This window comes from Mustela nivalis, assembly GCF_964662115.1.
Source record: "Mustela nivalis genome assembly, chromosome: 3".
Classification (NCBI taxonomy): domain Eukaryota; kingdom Metazoa; phylum Chordata; class Mammalia; order Carnivora; family Mustelidae; genus Mustela; species Mustela nivalis.
In genome coordinates, this window is record NC_139022.1 from 30,224,231 (window position 1) to 30,244,900 (window position 20,670).

General features: G+C 46.2%; 1 protein-coding gene and 1 long non-coding RNA gene across 6 annotated transcripts; both read left to right on the forward strand.

Moving 5' to 3' along the window:
• Positions 1–42: 42 nt before the first annotated feature.
• Positions 43–15,154, forward strand: LOC309861061. 5 transcript variants are annotated; one of them, XR_014309750.1, is made up of 3 exons: positions 43–523; positions 878–991; positions 13,684–15,154. It is a non-coding gene; the product is annotated as an uncharacterized lncRNA (long non-coding RNA). The 5 variants fall into 5 exon arrangements; XR_014309748.1 differs by having other exon boundaries at positions 43–991; positions 14,725–15,154; XR_014309749.1 differs by having other exon boundaries at positions 43–991; positions 14,740–15,154.
• A 2,781-nt stretch (positions 15,155–17,935) lies between these two features.
• On the forward strand, positions 17,936–20,180 carry ZNF672 (zinc finger protein 672; the record flags this gene model as incomplete). Its single annotated transcript, XM_082723477.1, has 1 exon — positions 17,936–20,180. The coding sequence occupies one exon, from the start codon at positions 17,936–17,938 to the stop codon at positions 19,304–19,306; it is 1,371 nt and encodes a 456-aa protein (XP_082579603.1). The 3' UTR covers positions 19,307–20,180.
• Positions 20,181–20,670: the final 490 nt, after the last annotated feature.

The following is a 20,670-nucleotide window of genomic DNA, read 5'->3' on the forward strand; positions in this document are numbered from 1 at the left end:
CACACGCGCTCTGGTTCGTGCGGCCACGTCTGGATACCCCTACGTCGTCCCCCCTCCGCCCCCGGGCCTTTGGTCTCCGTACAAAATGGCGTTCTGCGGCGCTCACCGTCGCCGCCGTACATTGCCTCTAGCCCATCCTGCACCCCGGCTGAATGAAATGGAAACATCAGCGTGTTGTGCTGAGAAACGCCGGATCTGGGATAGCAGTCGAGAGTCCCTGGTGGATGGGGAAGGGGTAGAAATAAAGCGAAGATCGGACAGTCCTTTCGAAGAGAGTGCTGCCATCTTGCTTCAGGCGCGGCGGCGCAGGCGTCCGGAAAGATACTTCCGGCCTCGCCCGTGAAGGCCGCAGCGGCGCTTAAGTGAACATGTCGGCTTCCCGCGCAAAGGCGGTGTGGCGGCCGGAGTGCCGAGACAAGCCCGCTCCGCAGTTAGGACGGAAGGTCGTGGTCCTGAAGTAACTGATCACTCCGGGAAGTCAGCAGTGCCTTAGTAACGATGGCTGAACGGACAGCTGTAATAGGTAAATGTGTCCCCTCGGGGCCGCCGGCCGGCGCCATGACGGTGATCCCGGCGCGGCGCCTCGGCAGCCCCGTGCGCGGCCCGGCCGTCTCCCACGCGAACTCCCGTTAGAACCCTAGGCTACCTGAGCTCAGTGCTTCAGAGCCCGCGAGGAGTTTGTTATCTTGCCTTGCATGTCGGCGAGGGGACCTGACCTGAACGACCCGGGGAGCGGAGCGGGTGGGGGAGGAGAAGGGGGTCACTTCTAGGTACCGGCAGGCGAGGCTTACGGGGAGGACTTGAGGGCTCCGGTCTTATTTTTGCAAAAGACCTAACTTACTGAGAGCCACCTCAGGGGTTGCTCTGATCGCCTCAGGGAAGGCGAGTGAACTGAATGTTCTTCCTCGCCTTTGGATTTCGTTCCTCCGTTCCCTCGCCGCACGAATGACCACATCCAGGAATAAATAAAGAAGAAGCGGTGGAGCCAAATGTATCCTTTTAAAAGTAATTTAAGGATCGCCTGGGTGGTTCAGGTCATGATCTTGGGGTCCCGGGATCGAGCCTGCTTCTCCCTACAGCGCTCCAGTTCTCTCCCTCCAATAAATAAAATCGTTTTGTTCTATTTTTTTAAGATTTTATTTATTTATTTGACAGAGATCACAAGTAGGCAGAAAGGCAGACGGTGGGGGGCTCCCGGGAGCTCCCCGCTGAGCAGAGAGCCGCGATCCCAGGACCCTGGGATCATGACCTCAGCCAAAGGCAGAGGCTTTAACCCACTGAGCCACTTGGGCGCCCCCTAGATAAAATCATTTAAAAAAAAGAAAAAGAAAAGAGGGGCGCCTGAGTGGCTCAGTAGGTTAAAGCTTCTGCCTTCCGCTAAGGTCATGATCCCAGGGTCCTGGGATTGAGCCCGGCATCCGGCTCTCTGCTCTGAGCCTGCTTCCTCCTCTCTCTCTGCCTGCTTCTCTGCCTACTTGTGATCTCTGTCTGTCAAATAAATAAATAAAATCTTAAAAAAGAAAAAGTGATTTAAAACGGATTTTTTTTTCCACAAAATTGGAAATTTTTTTATACTGAGTCAGCGGAAAACTGAGTTAAAGCGTCTAAGTGGACTGATCTCGTGGATAATGATACCTGTCTACCATCACATTCCTTTTTTTTTTTACTAAGGCAGCCAGGAAAGTTATATACCGAAATTAGAAACAATGTATTTCTTTGTCCTCTGCTAGTAACTGATTTTTTAAAACTGGAATTTCACCATAAGGACTCCCACTTTACCCACCGTCTTCTGTCTAACCTGGCCTGAATTCTCCAGACCTTTTCTAGCCAACACTACTGCCATACCTGTCCTCCTTACACCTTGTGCTGCAGGTCCTTTACCCTGTGCACTTGGTCGTTAGCAGTGGTGAGCTCCTTCTAGTTGTCAACTATTTCTGCTGCATCGGGTGGGATAACACCACATGTAACCTAGATCACATCCTCAAGTGCGCTAGTGTCCCTGTTATCTCCACCGGCCTTTCCTAGGGTTAACTCTTACTGAGACCAAATGTAGTATCATTGATTGATTGTCATTTCTCTAGCAGTTTTGGGATTTGGGGGGGAGGGTGTTTTTTGTGTTTTGCTGGATTTGGATAATGTTTCAAGTAGCCGTTTGGGAGCAGTGTACACTGGCTTGTTTTATAGAGGCCAACACAGACATGATGAATTAAAACTTTTCTCCAGAACAGCACTCTCTTACTGCAATGACAAATGTTTCTGTGTCAGCTCTGAGCAGTATAGTAGCCACTAGCCATAGGTGGCCATAGAGCAGTTGAAATGGAGCTAGTATTATTAAAGAACAGCATTTTAAAACTTAATTCTAGGGACATCTGGGTGGCTTAGTCAGTTAAATGTCTGCCTTCAAATCAGGTCATGATCCCAAGGTCCTGGGATCAAGTCCCACGTCAGCTGTCATGCTCAGTGAGGAGCTTGCTTCCTCCCACTGTCTGCTTTGGCTGCCACTCTCCCTGCTTGTGCACGCGCTCTTTCTCTCTATCTCTGACAAACGTTTTTTAAAAAGAAGGTGACATTTCAACTCATCATAGAAAGTTTAGGAAAAAGTTAACTCTAGTTTAAATAGCCACATATGGCTAATGAATGGAATCGTTAGTTCTAGAGCATGTCTTTCCTACATCTCTTCCAGGCACATACTCAGCTTTCACATCTTCAATACAAAACAGCTGTCTCTCCATTGTCATTTTCCTCCTTTCTACTCTCCCATTTACTTCTGCAGTCTAGCTTCTGCTTCTGTCAGTGCACAGAAATTGCAGACATAAGGTCATCACCCATGCTCTGAATATCAGCAAATCACTGACATCTGTTATTAGGTTATTTATTCTCTCTCACCCTTCTTTAGCTTCTGAGTCACCCTTGTCCTGGGTTTCCCCTTCTCTGGCCTGTTGATTATTCCTTCATGTATTGTCTATGAGTGTCCACTCTGCCAGGATTTTATGTAATGAAGAAAAAGTCACTTCTTCCAGTTTGCATGTAGCTTATAGTCTGTGGTACTTGTTTTATAAATCAGTGACATTCAAACTAATGGGACCACAACCCAAAAATATGTTTTACCTTGTAACCCAATATATGTATATTTGTGTAAATATAACAAAAGTTTCAGGAAAAGATCTTTACTCAAATTACCTGCAAAGCTTAAGCTTATTAATATTTTCTGTACTTTTTTGTTTCTGTTTTTGTTTTTGTTTTAAATGATGGTGGAGACCTGTGCCACTGATTCATGACTCACTCATGTTTGAAAACCTTACCCTACATGCCAGGACTTCTCAGGCTCTGATGCTAGCCTACGACCATCTCATGCATCATGCAGCCTGCTTTCTCTGAGACCCCTTGCTAAAGCGCATGGCCCCTACCCATGGCTACTATTCCTTTCTTAGAACACTATCTCCACCCAGACCCCCCCCCCATAGATCACATTTTGAGATCCAGCAGCTTCTTTTCTTTTTTAATTTTCTTTATTTTTTTATTAACATATAGTGTATTATTAGCCTCAGGGGTACAGATCTGTGAATCACCAGGTTTACACAGCACTCACCATAGCATATTCCTTCCCCAATGTCCATAGCCCAACTACCCTCTCCCTCCCACCTCCCCCCAGCAACCCTCAGTTTGTTTTGTGAGATTAAGAGTCTCTTATGGTTTGTCTCCCTCACAAGCCATAATAGGTAAATGGTTTGTCTCCCTCCCGATCCCATCTTGTTTCATTTATTCCTTTCCTACCTTCCAAACCCCCCACGTTGCCCCTCAACTTCCTCATATCAGGGAGGTCATATGATAATTGTCTTTCTCTGATTGACTTATTTCGCTAAGCATAATACTCTCTAGTTCCATCCACGTCATCACAAATGGCAAGATTTCATTTCTTTTGGTGGCTGTATAGTATTCCATTATATGTATATATATGTATCGTATCTCCTTTGTCCATTCATCTGTTGACAGACATCTAGATTCTTTCCACAGTTTGGCTGTTGTGGACATTGCTGCTGTAAACATTCGGGTTCACGTGCGCCCTCAGATCACTACGTTTGTATCTTTAGGGTAAATACCCAGTAGTGTGATTGCTGCTATTTATAAATCAGTGACATAGGTCATAGGGTAGCTCTATTTTCAACTTTTTGAGGAACCTCCATGCTGTTCTCCAGAGTGGTTGCACCAACTTGCATTCCCACCAACAGTGTAGGAGCATTCCCCTTTCTCCACTTCCTCACCAGCGTGAGATCCAGCAGCTTCTCAGACCAGTGGCCTTTGCAAGGATTACCTCTCATTGAGTACAAATCTGTTTTCATCCCCTTTCCCAACTTCTTCTATATTGTGTTGGTGAATGGTTCTACCATCTACCCATTTACCTGGGGAGAAACATAGAATACATTAAGAGACAGACTACTAGTGGGGGTCGAGGGAGTGGGGAGAGGCAAGGAGAGAGGGAGAGAATCTTAAGGAGACTCCACACCCAGCATGGACCCTGATGCAGAGCTCAGTCTCATAATCCTGAGATCATGACCTGAGCTGAAATCAAGAGTAGGACACTTAATTGACAGCCACCCAAGCACCCCATCAGGCTTTCATTGGTAACTTTTATTTTTTTAATTTCTTCACAGAAATACTTTAAATTACCTTCATCTTTAAAAACTCCTTTGTGGTTAACTTCCCTTTTGTGTTCTTTGATATTTTTTCTCTTACCTTGAGTCAGATATTTAATACATACCAGCATCTGCTAATGAAACATAATAGTTTACTAATGGATAGTGACAGAAGACAGATAGTCATGCCAAGGGGAGAAAAAGGAAGGAGTATAAACTGGAACAGAGAAATTTGTGGGTAGTCGATGTGTTCTCTACCTTGACTATAGTGAGAATATGATTTGTATATACATGTCAGGACTTTCCAAATTGCAAATTACTAACCACTGTAGGAACACAGCGAACTACCAGGCACCTACTCAAATTGTACATTTCAGTATGTGAGATTTTATGTCTATTATACTTCAATAGTTTTTTTTTTTAAAATTGGTTGGAAACTTGCTCTAGGAAATATATAATTTAAAATTTGCTAATAAATGTTAATTAAAGGGGCAGCCTATATTACTAAAATCCCTGAATTATTTGAGAAATAAATTATTTTCCCTTTAGCTTGTCATCTCACTGAACAATAAAAACACCAAACACATATGTTGTGTTAACCTCTACAAGGTACTGTTGAGTGGGTTTATTTCTATCATTGTTCCTCACAACAACTAACTGAAGTATATTGTACCTCCATGTTTTAATTGAGGAAATATAAGGACTAAAGGTTAAATAACTTGCCCAAGGTCATACTGCTGGTAAGTGATGGCACTAGTCTTTGAACTAAGTCCATAGACAGTCCAGGCCCTTAGTCACAATGATAAATTGCCTCAATTACAGAAAAGTATTTAATATTACTTAAAATGTTTTTTAGTAATACATCATATTTTAGGTTTAACAGTACCTACTTAAATTTTAAATGCCTCAAAATCTGTGAAGGGAACTGAAATCAAAAGATTTTCTAAAGATACTACAGGTTTGCGTGTGATACTAGCAGTGTTTTACACTTCTGCTCCTAAAGTGCCTTTAAAGTGATTTCAATCATAAAACCTGATTTTATCCTTATCATGTATTTTACTTCAGTTTTCCCCCAGAGTTATGCCTCATAATTTTAAGCTCATTTTCCAAATCTTATTTTGTGAACCAATGATTCTTACATGTGAGTTTTGAATATAATTTTTATCTTACATAACATTTTTATATTTATTTAAATTCAATTTAACATGCACTGTATTAATACCTTCAGGAGTAGAATTTAATAATAAATCAGTTGCATACAACACCCAGTGCTCATTACATCAAGTGTCTTCCTTAATGCCCATCATCCAGTTATCCCTTCCCCCTGCTCACCACCCTCCAGCAAACCAGTTTCCTAGTGTTCAACATCTCTTATGGTTTGCCTCCATATTTTCATCTTACTTTTCCTTCTCTTCCCCTATGTTCACCTGCTTTGTTTCTTAAATTTCACATATGAGTGGAATCATATGCTATTTGTCTTTCTCAGACTGACTTATTTTGCTTAGCATAATACCATCTAGTTCCAATCCATGTTGCAGATGGCAGGATTTCATTCCTTTTTGATGGCTAAGTAATATTCCATCATGTATATAGACCACATCTTTATCCATTCATCTATCAGTGTACATCTGGGCTCTTCCATATTTCATCTACAGTGGACACTGCTGCTATAAACATTGGGGAGCATGTACCCCTTTGAATCACTATGTTGGTATCCTTTGGGTAAATATGTAGTGCAATTGCCTGGTCATATGGTAGCTCTATTTTTAACTTTCAAAGAACCTCCATACCGTCTTCCAAAGTGGCTGCACCAGTTTGCATTCCCTCCAACAGTGTTAAGAGGGTTCCCCTCTCTCCACATCCTCATTAACATCTGATGTTTCCTGAGTTGTTAATTTTAGCCATTCTGGCTCGTGTGAGGTGGTGTCATTGTGGTTTAATTTGTATTTCCCTTATGCCAAGTGATGTTGAGCATTTTTTCATGTTGTCTAGCATAAGCATTTTTTTTTTTTTAAGTTAGCACTAAGGACTAAGAAATTTCAGGTGAAGGGGAAGAAAAGACTAAGAAATTTCATCACTAAGGGTTTAGACATCATCCGTATCTAGTTTACTAGAGCTTTTCACAATTAGTTTACTTACATAAATGTAAAAATAAGTAGCAGTCTCTGAATCAGCAACTGACACTTTTAAGTTGACTGCAGAATTTGAGCTGCTATATTATAAAGCTGTAGTCATCAAGATATTATAGTACTAGCACAAAAACACACACATAGATCAATGGAACAGAATACAAAACCCAGAAATGGGCTCAACAACTACATGGTAAACTAATCTTCAACAAAGCAGGAAAGAATAACCAATAGAAAAAGACAATCTCTTCTACAAATGGTGTTGATAAAACTGGACCACTTTTTTAGACCATACACAAAAATAAACCCAAAATGGATGAAAGACCTAAATGAGGAAATACCAAAATCCTACAGAACATAGGCAGCAATCTCTTTGACCTGAGCCATAGCAACTTCTTACTATTTAAGATTTTCTTTATTTATTTGAGAGAGAGAAAGACAGAGCGCGTGAACTAGCAAGGAAGAGAGTAAGAAGCAGGTTTTCTGCAAGCAGGGAGCCCAATGAAAGGCTGAATCCCAGGACTACGGATCATGACCTGAACTGAAAGCAGATGCTTAAATGGCTGACCCACCCAGGCACTTACGGAATTTCTTACTAGACAGATCTCTGGAGGCAAGGGAAACAAAAGCAAAAATGAACTATCAGGATTTCATCAAGACAAAAAGCTTCTGCACAGTGAAGGAAACAGTAAAGAAAAGAAAACTAAAAGGCAGCCTACAGAATGGGAGAGGCTATTTGCAAATGATATATCTGATAAAGTGTTAGGATCCAAAATCTGGAAAGAACTTAACAAACTCAAAACCCCAAAACCAAATAATCCAGTTAAAAAATGGGCAGAAGGGGCGCCTGGGTGGCTCAGTGGGTTAAGCTGCTGCCTTCGGCTCAGGTCATGATCTCGGGGTCCTGAGATCAAGTCCCGCATCGGGCTCTCTCCTCCGCAGGGAGCCTGCTTCCTCCTCTCTCTCTCTTCCTCTCTCTCTCTCTCTCTGCCTGCCTCTCTGCCTACTTGTAATTTCTCTGTCAAATAAATAAATAAAATCTTTTAAAAAATGAGCAGAAGACATGAACAGACATTTTTCTAAAAACGACATCCAGATGGCCAGCAGACACATGAAAAGATGCTCAACAACACTCATCATCAGGGAAATACAAATCAAAACCACAATGAAATATCATTTCACACCTGTCAGGATGGCTCAAATTGACAACACAGGAAACAAGATGTTGGCAAGGACTGGGAGAAAGGGGAAACCATATTATACTGTAAACTGGTGCAGCCACTCTGGAAAACAGTATGGAGGTTCCTCAACAAGTTAAAAATAGAGCTACTCTATGACCCAGCAATTGCCCTACTAGGTATTTACCCAAAGGATACAAATGTAGTGATTCAAAGGGGCACGTACACCCCCAATGTTTATAGTAGCACTATCCACAATAACCAAAATATGGAAAAAGTTCAAATGTCCAGCAATTGACAAATGGATAAAGAAGATATGGTGTGTGTGTCTGTATACAAAACATATACACACACAAATGGAATATTACAGACATACACAAAATGGAATATTGCTCAGCCATCAGAAAGAATGAAATCTGGCCATTTGCTGTGACACAGGAACCAGGGTGTGTGATGCTTGATGCTAAGTGAAACAAGTCAGAGAAAGACAAATACCATATGATTTCACTCGTGGAATTTAAGAAACAAAACAGATGAGCATAGTGGAAGGAGAAAAAAGGTGGGGGGTGGGGACAAACCATAAGAGACTCTTAACTATAGAGAACAAACAGTGTTGATGGAAGGATGAGGGATGCTAAATTGGTGTTGGGTAGTAAGAAAGCACTTGTTTTTACAAGAACTGGGTATTAGGGGCGCCTGGGTGGCTCAGTGGGTTAAGCCGCTACCTTCGGCTCGGGTCATGATCTCAGGGTCCCGGGATCGAGTCCCGCATCGGGCTCTCTGCTCAGCGGGGAGCCTGCTTCCTTCTCTCTCTCTCTGCCTGCCTCTCAGTGTACTTGTAATTTCTCTCTGTCAAATAAATAAATAAAATCTTTAAAAAAAAAAAAAAAAAGAACTGGGTATTATATGTAAGTGATGAGTCACCTAAATTCTACTCCTGAAACCAATATTACACTATATGTTAACTGGAATTGAAATAAAAATTTGAAAAACTGTATTTAAAAGACATTTAATCCTCTGTGTCACATTATTAAAATTAATATGTGTATTATTGATGCATTTTATAAGTTGTTTCTTACTTCCTGAAAATCAAAATCAAAAATTTTGATTTTGATCAAAATCAGAAATTTTGATTTGGCTTTACAAGTTGCAAATGCAACTTGGAATTAATAAAAAATAAAAATTCTCATTGCTTAAAAAAATAAAATCTGCAATTCAGAATTCTATTAGGCCACCTGTTCTTTCCTGTCTTCATTATAGATTGTTAGATTTCGCTTTTCTGTCCTTGGTTCTTTCTATTGGAAAACTGTCAGTTGACATCTGTGGAATTATCTGGGAAACAAGTTATCATGTTCTAGAGTCCAATGTTTTTATTGTAAATGGGACTAAAATTGGAATCCTTGAAGGATAGAAACACTGTATTTAGTAATACAGGAAGTAAATGAAGTTGAAACTGTTCTCAGTCTTTATATCATTGTAACAGCAAGCCTTCCAAATTTTATTTGATCAGGCTCACATTTCAAATAACAGATTGAAATAGTGGTCTATAACCTTAACTCTGTTTGCTTACCTTTCATTTTCCTCTCAACTGTAATGCAAAGCTTGTGCTGTCTGCCACATGCCCACAATGAATATTTAGTTCTTTTACTCCCCTTTCTGTCTGTCTCTTCTTAAACCACTAACAGTGCCCTCTGGCCAAACCCAATGAACTGATGTTGCCATGACATTACTGCACTTACGCAAGTTTTACACACTGTACTCACATGGGATCCAAAACCTCACCCTGTCTTGGGGTGCCAGGGTAGCTCAGTCAGTTAATTGTCCAAGTCTTGGTTTCAGTTCAGGTCGTGATCTTGGGGGCCTGGGATTGAGCCCTGTGTCAGGCTCCATGCTCAAGGCAGAGTGTGCTTGGGATTCTCTTCCTCTCTCCCTTTACATGCACCCTCTCTCACACACAAATAAATAAATCAAGGAAGTGAACTGAGCATGAGACAAAACAGAAGTTGAGGGGTTTTTTTATTTAAAAAACCAAAAACACCTTAGCCTGTCTTGACCCTTCTTTTTCTCAAAGTCTTTACTGCTTCTACAGCTTCCTCCTTTCAGAAACCAGTGCTAGGGTTCTATCCTCAGTCTTTCTTATCCACAGCCTCTCTGGGAAATGTCATCCATTCTTGTAGTTTCATCTTTTCACTTCTAACTTCTTGGTCCTTACAAAACCTGATGCACCATGGTTCTTCCTCTTGTAGCACATTTCTATATTCCCATTGCCCAGCCAGGTGAAACTGGGTGTGCCCTCAATTAAAGTCTAGTGGCAGGGAGGGATTCTTTGAGTTAGCCCAAGTACTTTGAGTTTACTTTCTCAACACCTCTTTCCCCTCCATTTCCTAGAACTCTTGCTCTGTCCCACTCATCATCCTCCACAGAATTCTGATCTGCATCTGCTTACATTTTGTCCTTACTCTAGAGCAAGAGTATACAGACTCCTTTCCTGCCTTATCCCATCTCTCTGTCCCAACCCAATCCCAGCATCTCTACATTGGCAGAAAGCTCCCCACGGTGTGGAAATCATTATTATCATCATCCCAATACAAAATCTTGGCTAGGTGTTAAATCTATGAAATTTGCCGATGACTTATAGCAGAATTATCGCATTGTTCTAGCTTTATACCACTTTACATAATGGGAAGGCATTAATCATGGAGGTCTGTCTTCCCACACCACTCCTCAAGAGACTCAATTTCTGTTTTGTCTCATACTCAGTTCACTTCCTTGAATGTAAGCAGGCATTCATGAAAGTGCAGTCATTAAGAATGCCTTCAAGCTTACAATGTAGTAGGGGAGATAAGATATGTACATAATTCTAAAGTGTATGGTAAATGATAATAAATTCAGACAGCGTCTTATGCCTCTTATGGCTTGTAAGGACAACAAATACTGTACTGAAAGGCAACCATCTGGGTCAGATATTTTCAAGGTGATAAATATGCACACAAATTCTTGACCTTCTTTCTTTCACTAAACTCAATATTCCTGTTCCAGTTGTTATACCCCTCTGTAATGACTCCCACAGGAAACAAAAATCCACACCCCCACATTTTATCTCCATTGAGTTCTTTCCTCCATAGTTAAAAAAAAGTTATCCAGACCTCTTTCATATGACAGTTTGTCACATTTTGTGTACGGTCATGAACACGTTTCTCCTTTGCAGGTTAAATAGACCCAGACCCTTCAATTATGTAATGTATTTATCACCATCCTAGTCACTCCTCCAGAACTGGTCAGCTCAATCACATGTCATCAGTGCTGAAAAATGAGTCCAGAAATGTCCTAATTAATCCCTTTCTCAGACCTGAAAGTCTTTGGAATTATTCTCAACTAGTCCTCTTCTGCATAACTACCTTACCTGCATATGGCACTTGACAGCAAGCACGTTTTTCTTTTCTACTCTCCCACCTCTATCCCTTCCTGGTTCAGGCCCTCATCACCCCAGGCCTACGTCCTGTGTCCGTTTTTTGCTTCCCTGCCTGCTGGTGCCATCCCTGGACTCCTTAAAAAGCACTATCACATGTGAATCAGCAAAAACTCGTTGAGCTGTGCATCACTAATTGTGATGTGCAGTGCTCATGCTTCAGAGCATCAATTATGAGCAAGACAAGGCCTTTAACTTCCAGAGGTGTCGGCCATCATGTGACTATACCAACGTATAGAGAGGGTTGCATTGTAGCATGGGTGCACACCCAAGACCAAGGGTGGAAAACAGCATTCCAGCATAGATTAGTGGACACGGCATTTGACTAAACTTTTAGAATGGTTGGAATTAAAAGGAGAGCATTCCAGGCTGAACCAAGAGGTGGGGCCGGAGGGGTCTCAAGTACTGTGGTTTACTGGGCTCCTGAGCAGAGCAGATGGATGGAAACTATGGATGTGCAGGAGGAGCAGTACAAAGTGTTCTCGAAAGGAACATTAGGGCAGGTAAAGAATAACCCTGAGTGCCATCCTCGAGAGTCTCTTCTGGATAAGCCTTGAAGAAGGGGCTGTTGGGCTCCCAGTTGCATTTCCATCTCAGTGGAAGACACTGCAGTCTCAACATTTGGACAAGAAGCCCCGCCTAGCAGCTCTTGTAGAGGAGGCTGGGAAGCAGACCAGAGCCTGAAAAGCGGTTTAGGTAAAGAATCCCCAAACCTGGCAGTGCGCCCTGGGCGAGTCGCCAATTCGCGGGAACCTCCAGGGCCGAGCTGCAGGGAGGATCGCACTCTCTGTTAACCTAGTGTGCCCTCACTATAGACAGTCACTGACTTCTACTGGGACGATTTGGGAAGGTGGCCCCCGCGGTCCGTCCACTGCAGGAACCCGTTGGCCCGGAGGCAGCTGCATGACTCCCGTGCGCGTCCCCGCGGGCGTGCGGGAGGAGCGGACTGGGCACGTCGAACTCCGCCACAGCAGTCTGAGACGGTGCGCAGCGCCCTTTCTTCGTATTGGGCGGAATCATGCCCGGAGAAGGCAAAGACTGGTTAACCCTGGGAAGAGGGCGGAGCCTTGTCAGGGAGGGAGGCGGGACTTGGCTCCCAGTGGTAACCCTGCCCCCTTGCGGCCTCTCGGGCGCGGGCTGGCGACGCCGCCAGCAGTCCCGGGAAAGTTTAGGCCTTCTAGTCATCCCAGCAACCGGTGACGCGGCCCTCATGAGGCCCACCACTGGCCAGCCGGGAAAAGCGGGGCCAGAACGTGACTCCCTATCCTGAGGAGCCTCCCAGCTCCCCACTCCGCGGCCGCACGCTCCGCCAGCCCCTTCCTTCAGCGCCCTAGTCCCGAAGTCCGGGAGGCGGGGGTCAGCGAGCCAGCCGAGTAGGAACTGCGCGGTGTACAAGGAGCCTGTCGGCGACCGGTGAGGGGACTGGGGCTGGGAGGGCAGGGTTGGCTCAGGGCAGCGATCCCCAGCTACCGCCCGTCTTCTCCCCTCGGCTCCTGGCGACTAGCGTCTGCGGCAGAGGCGAGCGCCGCTCGGCAACAAGTGACGCTGCGGCGGGGCGGGAGGGGCGATTGGCCAGTTCCCGCTTGCCAACGCCGGCGGCCTGCTCCTCCCAGGCCTTGCCCTCTGCCTGTCCTTCCCCGTCTTCCCCTGCTGACCTTCGGGGCCGGCGCCGGGTTAAGACGGACTAAAAGGGTAGTGTCACCCACCAGGCCCCGTCGACGTTAATCGTCCCGACTTCTCGCTAGCTTTTCGATGGGCGGGCGCCTAGGGAGAGATGCTGGGGTAGGACTGTGGGTGGGAAGTTTCGCCCTTGGAGAATCTGCCTAGCGACTCGTGATGAAAGGTGACTGAGGCGCCCGGATTGGCTGCCCTGCGATCTACTCAAGTGTGGCCTTCCTCTTCCGGTGGATACTTGAGCGCCCTTTCCCGGTCAGAACCCGGTAACAAGCCTTAAGCTAAGTGTCCCGTCTCCCTGATTGCCTCTGAAAGCTCCCGGGGTGTGTTGTGGGGCTACAGTACAGAATGCCCACGCTATTCTAACCATGTGAAGCAGGGTTCTTTGGCGGTCAAGGGAAGGACTTAAAACTTGCAGAACGTTCAGAATCCTTGAAGTAGAGGAAGGAGTCAGCCCCTGTGCTCGGGATCCTCTTCAGAGGAGCTGTCCCGAAGAGAGTAAGACCTAAAAACGCAGCCACCACAGTTCTCAGACTTACACATAACTCAACCATCTTTTCATATGAAATGTGATCGCTTTCTTTACTGAGTTCTCCCAGACAGGAGTGTCCGACACCTGTTGTCCCCTGTCCAAGATTACACAGCTAATAATGGAAGGAGCAGAATTTGGACACTTGCCTACGCATGTTACGGTTCCATTTCAGTAAACCAAAGCAGAGCATTTGCAGCATATGAGGTAGATAGGGCTATGGAGGATAAGCTGACTGGTGAGAGGCCTCCTCCTCCAGTACCCTGCCATTGGGAAGAATTGTATTCCAGATAAACACATCATGTTTAAAAAGCACTGGATGCCCAACTTCTTGCTAGGCCCAGGGAATTGCAGAACACCATTTATCATCCCTTCCCACATCCCGGTTCTGGGATGCTCTGTCCCCTTTTGGGTTGCAGTTTTGCCCATGTGTCAGAGGAAGTAAAGAATAGACTATCCTACTACGTGTGCTCTCTCCCTGCCAAGATTCCGATCTTCTCCACAGTTTTCAGTTCACAGGAAAATCTGTGTGAAGGCAAAACGTCCAAAACAGCGTACTTGGATCATGATCAGGCTTGGGCACTTGGGATGGAAAGCAGCGGTCATTCCTATTTCTAGCAGTTCCTTAAACATGCCAGACTGGATCTGAAGCTGAAATGGGCAACTTCTTTTGAAGTACTGGACCTTGTTTCTGTTAAGTCAGGAGTAGCTATTTTGGTGCTCTAGATTCCACACTCCATCCTTACCTAGAAAAGGGGCTGAAACCTTCCTGGAATGGATGGGACTACTATTCCCTGTTACTTTCATTGATTACTCAGAATAAAGCCAAGTAAGGGGACAGGACTGTGGGGTGTGAAGGTGCTTAGCAGAGCTTCTCTGAGGAGGGGTTATTGGAGCAGAGCCCTGAATAAAGAGGCGAAGGGACTTTACAGCTGGAACTATAAATGGGAAGGCCCCAAAGTAGGCAATTAATTTAAATAATACATTTCATTTAGCCCAATATATCCAGAACATTATTTCAATATATAATCAACATTAAACATTATTGATATTTTGCATTCTTTTTTTCATACTAAATCTTTGAAATTAGGAGTGTATTTGACCCTTACAGCCTATCTCAATTTAGACCAGCCAGCCACATTTCCAGCGTTCAGTCCCATATGGCTCATGGCTACTGTAGTGCACAGCACATCTGGGGACAGCCCTCAGCCCCACTCCTGCACCAGCTTTACCCGGCTGTGGCTTCAAGATGGAGGAATTGCAAGATGATCACTTCTCTCTTCATCCTGCCCCAGAAGTATTGGCCTGACAGAACAGATAGCCAGGAAAGAGAATCTTTGTACTAACTGAAGGACACAACTCAGAAGAAAAAGAACTAAGCTGCTCTCATAGTAGATTGTTAGTTAATGTACTAAATGCTGGTTAATTACCACACTCTTGATCTGTAATATGTTAGATGTGGTTAGATGTGGAATGAAATACCTGCAATATCTATTAAGAAACAAAAATAAAGTGATATATGAAACTCCGTTTATTTTTAATCAATTGTGAATAATTTTTTCATTAGCTTATCTTACTTAGTATCTGTTTTTAGTTACATATATGATATTTTTAAATATTTGTACTTGTAAGTAATATAAATGCTTGATAAATACTAAAATATTTTAAGTATTGAACGATTAGGACTTTTCACCAACTCACACATTATTACCTCCTTCCCTCTTTCCAAGCCCTCCTGTACTTATTTTTTTTTCCTCCTGTACTTACTTTTTTACTTAAAATGAATTTGGTAGTATAACAACTTATAAAACTCTCAGTCGGGGGAAAAAAAAAAAAAAAACTCTCAATTGGGAAACTGGTTAGGATAGTCTAGAAATCATTCTTTTTGTACAATAATGTTTTTTTTTCTTTCAGATTTCTTCCCAAGCATAGATCCCTCTGCTTCCAGGGCAAACTCCAGCATGGGGTGAGGTACAGAAGAAAGACTTCAGGGGTGTACTCTGGCACTCAGTTACCAAACCTGCCCCTTAGATCAGGGTCTGTCTCACCACATCTATAATGGGGGGAAATTTTATCTTTGTTTATATGCCATTTATGTATGCATGTTTGTGCATTCGTCTTACCTTCCTTGGGCCTGTGCCCTGGAAGGCAGAGGGTGGGTTCCCAGAAACTTGGCCTGAGACCAGTGCCATGGTCCCTGGTGTCCCTCAAGTGAGATGGAACGCTCACCAGCATGGTGCATTGCTCTCTTTGGCATTTGGATCAAAACTTTCCTGAGGGAAAGTTTTATTCACATGAGGGCAAACATTCTTTTGAACTGACAATCCAGAATAGACAGCCCAAGTATCCGGGCTGAAAGTTCCCTCTGGAAGAACTGAGACATTCTCTCTGAAGACTGCTTTGAGGTCTGCAGAGGGGGTCCTGTCCCTGCTTTCAGCTTTTGCTTAAACTCATTCTCTATGAATAAGATGTCTGGGATTTAAAATACCACAGGCCAAAAAAAAAGAGAGAGAGAGAGTGTGTGTGTGTGGGGGAAAGGAGTGTGATAGATGAAACAGAATAGCAAAATGTAGATAGATATATGCTAAAGGTGAGGGATTCGTGATATTATTCTTCAGTTCACCTCCAAAAAGTACTCCTCTCTTCTTTCTTTCCCTGCCTCTGTCCCCTTTGCTCATTGTAAATTCATGTTGTCCCTCTTACTTCATCCCTGCAGGGTACAGAATATTCTGCTCCCAAGGCATGAGAAGAGAACATCATATATTGGCCACTACTGCCCAATGTGGAGGGGAGCAGAAACTCCAGAGCCCACCCCTGAAGGTTTGTGGTGGCTTTCAAGGCTTTTTGTCAGTGGATCCCATTTTGGGGTGTTTTAGCCTGAGCTCTGGGTATTTATGTTTCCATCTGCCAATAAGAAAATGACTGCTGATCATTTTGTTTGCTTCCTCTCCCTGACCTATTGACTGACACAGCCTATAACTCATAGCAACTATACCTAATCTCCACTGAATTTAGCTGGGACTAATCCATGAGCCTTGAGGAGGAGAATAGTCGGTGATGAGGCCCACAGGAGGTTCTGTACAGGAAAGCTGATCCTGCTCCCAGACAGCCCCCTGGACCAACTTGTCAAAAGGACTGTTGGATAACATTTGAGATAAAAAGGATAGCAGATCAGAACCCATCCTCATAAAGGGGTTTCTCTGCTACTCTGGGTTCTCAAATCCCTGGAGCTAGGGCAATGAGAAAGGTTTGTGGAATGTTTACAAACAACTTGAATGACCTGAGAATTAGGAAGGAATGTGTCTTCCTTCTCCACAGTTTTCCTGAAAATGTGAAAAGCACTTCTAGGCTAATGCCATTAACTTTCATTATTATTCTTTTTGGATTATTTATGTTCCTTTTTGGCCTTTTCCTTGATCCTGAGTTGCTTTATCAAGGCTAGGCCAGGGAATTTTGAGGCTGTGCACTGGTGTGGAGTGATTATCAGCTACTGTCCAAAGCCAAGGCAATACTTTGCCATTTCTTGGATAACCATCCCTTGCCCAGGCCCCAGCCCTTTCTGAGATTTTTGTCCAAACTGCTACTTTTCTATAGGTTTATGCTTTATCTCATTGCCTTCCTTGTCCTTCCAGCCCAGATTTGGCTGGGTTCACATTGGTGACTTTAGAAATCAAGGTCTCAGAAGAAGGTGTTGATGTAGTTGAGGCCCAGGGGCCCTCTCATTGCCTCTCCCTCCTTGTTGTTTTCTAGTGCATGTCCAGGCCAAGACCTCTGATCTAAGGACAGAAAACAGGCTGCTGGATACTCCTCATTCCCTGCCAAGCAGAGTTTTGTAAGGAAACTCCCTCTCTGAATCCCTCTTGCCCTTCCTGATGGCATGAGGACCACCCCCCAATACTTCTAGGAGTCCTATGGCTTTGCCTCCTCTTGGAGAGTGGAATCTAGGAGATGATCTAGCTGAGGAAGTTACAAGAAATAGGGGCCCTGTGCTTGCCTCTCCATTTCCCCAAGGTGTAGCTGTTGCAGCTGTTACTGTGGCTTACAGTCACTCTCTCCCTGTAGGGTAAAGGGTGAAGGGTGAACCTAGCTGCAGCCCACCTTAGAAAAAGCTGCAGAGCCTGCCCACAATGAAGGAAGCTGACATCTGCAGGCCAGTTTTCCAGGCCTCCCCTTCTTCCCTCTGCTACTCCCTTTGTAGGCCTTCAGGAAACTGAAAATAACATGCAGTTTGAGTCTGTGGACCCCGGCGTGGGAGTGGCACACGTCCCTGCCAGCCTGGCCCCCAGCCTGCGTCCTGAGGGCACCCCAGCCTAGCCTTCACCATGTTCGCTGCATCAGAGGCGGTGGCGGTGGCCACGGCGGCAGCAGGAAGGCCTTACGTGTGCAGCGAGTGTGGCAAGAGCTTCAGCTACAGTTCGGTGCTGCTGCGCCACGAGTGTGCCCATGGCGGCAACAGCCACTACCGCTGCCTCGACTGCGGGGAGCGCTATGCACTGGCCACTGACCTCCGCGCACACCGTCGCGTGCATGCTGGCCAGACACTCTACATCTGCAATGAATGCGGCCAGAGCTTCCATCATAGTGGCCGCCTGGACCTGCACCAGAGCACACACAGACAGCGCGGCCGCTCCTGCCGCTGCCGCACATGCGGCCGCAGCTTTCCACACCTCTCAGCTCTGCTGCTGCACCGGCGCCGCCGGCACCCCCCTGAGCGGCCCTGCCGCTGCCCCCTGTGTGCGCGTGCCTTCCGTCAGAGTGCGCTCCGCTTCCACCAGGCGCGGGCACACCCGTGGGGGACAGCCATCGCGCCTCTCGACCCCCTCCACCGCTGCGCACAGTGCCCACGGGCCTTCCGCAGCTCTGCAGGGCTGCAGAGCCACACTCGCGTCCACGCGAGCCAGCGTCCAGCTCCTAAGCCGCACGCGCCGGGTGTGCACCAGTGCAGTGTGTGCGGGAAGAGCTTCGGCAAGAGCTCCACGCTAACACGACACCTACAAACGCACTCAGGTGAGAAGCCCTTCAAGTGCCCGGAGTGTGGGAAGGGATTCTTGGAGAGCGCCACGCTAGTGCGCCACCAGCGGACGCACACGGGGGAGAAGCCATACACATGCGGGGACTGCGGGCGCCGCTTCAGGGAAAGTTCCACCCTTCTGCGCCACAGGCGCAGCCATCAGGGAGAGCGGCCGCACGCATGCACCACGTGCGGCAAGGGCTTTGGGCAGCGCTCAGACCTGGTGGTGCACCAGCGCATCCACACCGGCGAGAGGCCCTTCCCATGCACCGAGTGCGGCCGCCGCTTCAGTGACCGCTCTGACCTCACCAAGCACCGGCGCACGCACACCGGCGAGAAGCCCTACCGCTGTGAGCTGTGCGGCAAACGCTTCACATGCGTTTCCAACTTCAACGTGCACCGGCGCAACCACGCCGGCCACAAGCCCCACAAGTGCCCCGAGTGCGGCAGGGCCTTCAGCGTGGCCTCCAAGCTGGCGCTGCACCGCAAGACCCACCTGGGCGAGCGGCCGGCACAGTGCGCCGAGTGCGGCAAGTGTTTCAGTCACAGCCGCTCGCTCTCCCAGCACCAGCGGGCGCACACGCGCGCTCGAGCCGCTGCCGCCCAAGCCACCGAAGGAGCTGCACTCATCCTCGCTGGGCGGGCAGAAAAGGAAAAGCCGGACTTCTTGTGTCGCAGCTGAGGGACACTTGCTGAGAAGCTTTTCTGTAGTAGGCTGGGCACGTACGGATGCCACTGCCACAGGGAGGTTTGTGTAAAGACAGCACGGCCGGCTGTCACCTTTTCCCATCTTCCGTGGTAGCCCTTCACCTGGACTGTGGCCGGGCCTCTACATCTACTTCCCTGGTCAGCTCTTCCTGTCCTCCCCCTGGGGTGTAGGGAAGCAGGAAAACCTCCTAGACAGGAAAGAGCCCAGGTATGGGTATATTCCCACTGCTGCTGTTGTGCCCCCCAAGATTTCTTTTCTGCTTTCCCACCTGGGTTCGAACTTCTCTTGTCCCATCCCCTTTTCCAGCCCGAGTCTCCTCTAGCTCCTCAGGTAATGATCACAGATGTGGCCACAGGGACAACCCACCCACCTTATGGTCTTCTTGACTCTTGGTTCTACTTGAGTCTCTGCTGCTTTCTCCCTAGGCTCAGAGATGGGAAATTTGTAGGCAGAGAGATGATGGGAAGTGAAAGACATTATGCCAGAAGCCACCAGCCTGCTTCCTGGCAGAGAAGGCCAACCACAGTGAAGCTGGGCAGGAGCCCTCAGCAGAGCAGCCACCAGTCCCATGGAGCACACCTAATGGTATCCACATCAAAGTGCCTCTCAGGGCAATATTCTCCAGCTAGGTGGGGGGACATTAACTTTCAGACCTAGACCAAGACCCTGTGGGGTCTATAAAGCAGAGTACTGCCAAGGGGAGCATCAGAATACTATTTCCAAATCAAGCCTGGAGCCATGGGCAAATGGAGCTCCACAGAGTCAATAGTGCAGGGCAGAAAATCTGGAATTGGCCGGTGGTTGTTTTGCTTACGACTGGTAAAATAAAGCTTGGTGTTTTGCGGGGTGTTCCAGAAGCCAAGAGCCTCCTTTGTCATACCAGAGGCTACCATCTTTGCAGAATTCAGGAGTGATCCAAGAGCCAAGCCTTTCTGAAGTTCTAAGATGTCCCCTCCCAAGGTAGCTCAGGGATCTTGCATGCAACGCCCGCTTGATTTTACACTGGAAGGCAAGACTCTTCAAGCATGTATGTTTGGTTCTCTTGGTCAATGCAGAGTACGAATGTGGCTCAGGCTCACATACCTCCATTCCTGCTCCAGCTAATCCACTGGATTGACCCAGTGCTCTGGGTCACTGAAATGACCCAGTGCTCTCCATATGTCGCAGCCTACCCTTCTTGAGTGCAAGAACAGGTATGACACTCCACAGAAAAGGACTGCAAAGTGCCAAAGCAAACTGAGAAAGAAAGCTGGGTCCTTGAGGTAGGGGCCTGCAGAGAGAGTCATACAGCCCACACCCATGGTAAACTCAGGCATATTCTGGTAGCGCCTGCTTCT